This window comes from Nicotiana attenuata, chromosome 6 (genome assembly GCF_001879085.1).
Source record: "Nicotiana attenuata strain UT chromosome 6, NIATTr2, whole genome shotgun sequence".
Classification (NCBI taxonomy): domain Eukaryota; kingdom Viridiplantae; phylum Streptophyta; class Magnoliopsida; order Solanales; family Solanaceae; genus Nicotiana; species Nicotiana attenuata.
In genome coordinates, this window is record NC_031994.1 from 14,319,382 (window position 1) to 14,325,163 (window position 5,782).

A 5,782-nucleotide genomic window follows, 5' to 3' on the forward strand; every position below is an offset into this window, starting at 1 on the left:
TTAGTGAACCATCTTCTCCAGGGATTGTAAAAAATATTCTACCAGAAATATTTTTGTTGTTGCTTCGACTCATATATCTCAAAAAGTAGTTCCCACTCTAATAGCTCCAAATAAATTAAATATGTGCATTAATATACGAACAAACATTGAATAAAACAGTATCTGAAGGTTCACAAGCACATGAATACTTATTTCAGAAGAGTTTATTCGACCTAATTGTACCAATATGTAATCTTTTAAAAAGCATTCTGTGTAAAACTTATTTAAGCTCCGCATCTTTTTTCCTTTGAATCAAAAGTCAAGCAAAATCAAATAGAACAATATTACTCTTTCTACCTAGTCCAAATTTTTTTGTTGATAAATATATACTTATATTAAGAACTTACATAACTATTACATAATTAAAGAAATTTCTCTTTTCTAAGCAACTTTGGTATAAAAAGAAAAAAACACCCCTTGATGATTGGAGAAACTTGAAGAAAGTTTTTAAGGTCATGAAATGAAGGTTTTTTGGAGTGATTATATCAATGGACTATGTACAATTATATAATAATGATATTTTTCCAGTTTCTGTTGAGTGGTCTTAATCTTGATAATTGAGTGCCTAGCTAATTTTGCAGCTTAATTTAATTCTCCTTGTACCAATCCCACAAAACAAAACATCCTCACAAAATTATATTAGAGCCACATATGATTCCATCACTTTTGCTAGCATAATAATCTCAAACGAGAGAGAGAGAGATAGAGATTTACTAATAGTACTTTTTTCCTTTTTCATTTTTTTTTGCTCAAATTACAACTGCAAAATCTGTATATACTGATATTTGCTTCAATTACTGGCAATTTTGGATGCATAGTAACACTTACCAAGATTTCTTCCAATGTCACAAAAAGCAAGCATCCCAATAATTACCAGCTATAGAAACAAATTCATGCATGTCATCAAAATACCCTAAAACCAAAATGTAGAGATTTTAATTGTATGATTTCAATTCATTTCTTTAATCTATACCCCATATAACTACTAGCTAGTACTAAACTACTAATTCAAGAACCATTTCTTCTTCCTTTTCAACCAGCCAAATCATGAAGCAGCTGTGCACCCATCAAATTTCTATAAGGCAAATTCTGATTTTCACTGTCCAAAAGTGAATATTGAACTTGTTGACAATCTTGATCAATATGATCATCTCTAGGGTAAAACAGTGAACTTTGAGATGCTTGTGAAAATGTACTTAACCCCATTCCACTTCCATCATTTTGGTTTAAACCTAATGTCAAAGACACACCTCCTCCAATATTATGTTGCACATTTTCATTTCCATAAGCAATAGCTCCAGTTGAGTTATGGTTGTATGATGAAAAATCCAGCTCTATCGCGCCGAAAGAATGATCCCCACCTCTTCCAAAACTATGCAAGTTATGAACTTGATGTTGATCTTGAAGACAATTCTTGTTGTTGTTGTTGGTGTCATTTTTCTCAGGGTGATTTATGATAGAAGAAATGTATTCAGAGTCTATTCTTACAAGATTTGGCTTTTGATCTTCAATGTGTAAATGATGAGGATTTTGATTAATCTGCCTGGCTACACTTATACCATTCATGTCATGATCAAGGCCTTTAGATCCCTCTGGAGATTCAAGATTCTCTTGTTGATCTTTAGTTTCTTCTAAATACATTTCTTCTACCATTGGCTTCCATAGCCTTACCCTTGCATTAATGAACCAATTAGACACCTGCCCAAAAGAAAAATGCATTGGAACTTACATGCTGATATTTGGCAAATGACAAAGAGTTTAAGTTTTACGTACCAACAGCATACAAAATATTTACACACTGGTCACTTAAAAGATAAGTGTAACTAACTCTATTAACAAGTATGCATAGGTAGTCCAATTTATAATAAATGGCAAGTAACTTGCTATAAGAGATTAAATTACGCGGAAGGTGTTATATAATTTACGAGTTGTATAAAAGGCAGTCCGGTGCACTAAGCTCCCGCTACGCGTGATGTCCAGAAAAGAGCAAGACTCCAATTTATAATAAATGGTAATTAACCAACTATAAGAGATTAAATTACGCGGATGGTGTTATATAATTTACGAGTGCGTATAAAGGGCAGCCCGGTTCACTAAGCTCCCGCTATGGGTGGGGTTTAGGGAAAAGCCGGACCACAAGGGTCTATTGTATGCAGTCTTACCCTACATTTTTGTTAGAGGTTGTTTCCATGGCTCGAACCCGTGACCTCCCGGTCACATGGCAGGAACTTTATCATTTACGCCAAGGCTCCTGGCCCCTTCGGTATTAATTTACAAGTGTATATAACTTTAATTCAGAGACAATAAGGAAATATTTTTGAAACATTGATTATGTAATAAAATTTCATATACTATGAAATGGAGTATTCTAAGAAGATATGCTTCATTGATAACATTAATTTTTTATTTTTTTTTTGTGTGTACATATATGGAGTAAAATAATGTATTGGTGAGAAAGGGACATGCCTGGCTTCTTGAAAGACCAGTTTGGCGGGCTAAAATGTGTTTATCAACATCACTTGGATACCTGCAATTGTTACCATAAAGAAGAAAGTAAATATAGTTTGTACTTGTAAAGTCTATTACTACAACTACTTCTGACTATCAGTTTAAAAACATTTGTACTTCTACTATGTGATAACAAAATGAATATCAACAAAAATTCTTATGCATGCAGATTTCTGGGGTAGTGGGGGTGTAAGGCTGGTAGTTAAAACCGACAAAGGAAAAAGAAAAAAATCAAAAAGAGTTACTATTGTAACAGATAGAGAGTAACTCCCAAGATATTTAGCTATATTTGTGAACAATGATTGATGGCCCAAAGAAAGATCCTTGGTACTAGAACTACAAGTGGGGTTGTGATGTTTCCTTTTGGTTTTATATAAAAACTTTGATTCTCTCTCTGTAAATATGTATAGGTTGTATTACACATATATAAAGAGTCAAAATTTGTAGCTTATAATAGTATTTTTTATACAGAATACACCGAGAAAAATCACTAAACTTTCAATAAATATTAAACTTTGAACCATAATTTAAAAAGTATGACGGATACAGTAGTACAACGTTAAAGAAGTGAACTCATAAAGTTCAAATCTTGAATTCGTCTTTGAATCTTATAAGAAGGGTAAGTCATCAAATCCTCGATTTTGATCATAATATAAAAAGCAGGATGAGTTCAGCACTAAAAATCATAAAATTAAAGTTAAACTCATCAAAAGGGTAAGTCATATTAAAAATTGTAGCTTTTAAATAGTATTTTCTAAATAGAATGCACATACATATATATGAGAGAAACATCGCTAAACTTTCAATAAATATTAGACTTTAAATCATAATTTAAAAAGTACGATGAGTACACTAGTAAAAATGATCAAATCTTGAATCCATATTATAAGGAGGGTAAGTCATCAAATACTCGATTTTGATCATAAAATAAAAAGCAGGATAAGTTCAGCGCTAAAAACTTTAAAAGCTAAAAACGATGATTGCAGTGGTAAAAATCTTAACGAAGTAAACTCATAAAGTTCAAATCTTTTGGATAATCTCTGAATATTATAAGGAGGGTAAGGGTAAGTCATCAAATATTAAATTTTGAGCATAATAGAAAAAAATACAATAAGTTTAGTGTTAAAAATCTTAAAAGTTGAACTCATCAAAATTAAATCTTGAATTCGTCACCGTATAAAGAGAAACTAGTGAAGAGAAAAAGAGATAATTACGGGTGAAGAAAGTGTTCAAAAAGCCAGGCACGTAGAACAGAAACTGATCTTTCAGGTAAACCACGTTGAGGTCGCCAAGGATGAGTTTCCATCATATTCATCTGTTGAAAAGCTTTTTGTTGCCTTAATGTTTGATCAAGAAGTCTAAGTCTTGGTGTTTCTCCTCTTGTTGTACCAGGAACAATAACACTGTCTTTTTCTCCCATTGCTTTTTTTGTGGCCTTAATTTGTCCTACAATTCCATCTCTTAAACATCTAAAATGCCTTGACATTGCCTTTGATGCTAAGGTTGAGTAAACTCTTGCTGCTCCATTTCCAGCCACTGCTTCAAATGTTGATACAACTGCTTTCATTTGATCACAATAATGCTTGTATCTTCTATCCACCTATGTATATAAATAAACAAACAAACCCCATGTAAAAAATCAGTCAAAAAAATAACCAAAAAAGCAAAAAAAAAAAAATGAATCTTTTTATTTTTATCTTTTGTAATATAGTGAAAGAAAGTGAGTAGCTAGCATGAGTAATGAACAGGAATAAAGGGTTCTAAAAATTAATGGAATAGTGAATTTTTGACCATGTGAGCATTAATTGAGAGGGCCTTTTAGCCTCTCAATTAGTTAAAGATTTGATTTTACAACAGTTAAAAATCTTTAACCTCAACCATTTCATGTAAAAGATTCAAAGAAATAATAATAAGAATATCTTTTTTTCTGCAGGCTAGAATTAATAAAGTGTATGAGAATAAAGTATATACCTCTTCAAGCATTTGAAGCAGCTTTGATTTTCTTTTCTGAAGTTCTAAAAGGTCAAGAGACTGTAAAGTTTGCTTTTTTGAAGAACTAGCATTCTCATCTTCCCATTGGTTGGATTTTTGTTGCTTTAATACTTTTGTTGAATGATCATTTTGCTTTGTACCAAGACTACAGAATTCAACCAAGAGCTCCTGAGCAGGACCTAAATATTTTGAGTCCTTAATTTGATGATAATACCCTTGAATATTTGCTGCTGCTTTTCCCAAAAAACCATCTTGTAGTATTTGTTGTTGATGTCTTAATTCAAAAGATTGTAAACCAATACTAGATGGATTTGATGAACAAAGAGAAAGTGAAAGTCCTTGACTTGGTCTTTCATTTCCTTCACAAGGAAATACACATCTTAAAGATGGATCATCAACAAGTAATCTGTTATTCTCATTCCAACCTTGATCTTCTGTTGGTGAAACTAACATATTTTCACTTGTAGTAAAATTACCATGTTGGTAAAACTGTTCATTTGTTGATTTGGAATTGGAAGATGAAGGACCAACACTGGAATTACCACTATTTTTGTTAAAGAAATTACCTTTCCACATAACTTGAGGATTGTTTGATGGAAACCCTATCATTTCCATGCCAGAAGTCAAGTTGTAAATCTCTGGATTAGTTTCAAAGCTTTGTAACTGATGATTCACTAAATTTGGAATATTATTACTTGGTGTTGAAGTATGATCTGAATACCAATAACCAGTAGTTGTAACCATTGACCTTGGTTTAATCTCTTCACTTTCTTGACCAGCCATAATACATATAACATATACAAATCTTGTTTCTTGTTTCTTGTTACTTGTTACAGCTTTCTGCTTTGTCACAAGATCTGCATCTTTTATTAAAACAACCCAAAAAAGGAAAGAAATGAGAAGAACATCAAAAAGCAAAGATCAAGTGAACTAAAAAAAGGGTTTTTTTTTTAACCAACAAAGTTACCTTTTTTGACCAAAAAGATTGGATTTTTAGTCACTCAAGTGCTTGTACCAACTTGTGTTTGATGATGATAAAGAATAAAAAAAGAAGTATAGATGGTTGTTGAGAAGCTGAAGAAGAAGAAGAAATGGACCTTAGTTTTCTCAGACATGTTCTTTCAAAATCCAAACAAGAAACATCATTAAAAACACAAAAAGATGATCAGAAAATTCAAAGGTGTAGTACTGTGGAAAGGAGAAAATTACATGGAGTTCCAGGGGTTAAGGAGAGAGAGATGTG

At 32.0% G+C, this 5,782-nt stretch overlaps 1 protein-coding gene across 2 annotated transcripts; it reads right to left on the minus strand.

The window, feature by feature from the left end:
• LOC109226621 (homeobox protein BEL1 homolog) lies at window positions 745–5,776 on the minus strand. Of its 2 annotated transcripts, none has more exons than XM_019391442.1 (5): window positions 5,507–5,776; window positions 4,519–5,396; window positions 3,762–4,147; window positions 2,506–2,566; window positions 745–1,737 (listed from the first exon to the last, which is right to left on the minus strand). In XM_019391442.1, exons 2-5 carry the CDS (start codon window positions 5,320–5,322, stop codon window positions 1,072–1,074), a joined length of 1,917 nt encoding a protein of 638 aa, XP_019246987.1. In that variant the 5' UTR covers window positions 5,323–5,396; window positions 5,507–5,776; the 3' UTR covers window positions 745–1,071. The 2 variants fall into 2 exon arrangements, with proteins under 2 accessions (XP_019246987.1, XP_019246986.1); XM_019391441.1 differs by having other exon boundaries at window positions 4,519–5,402.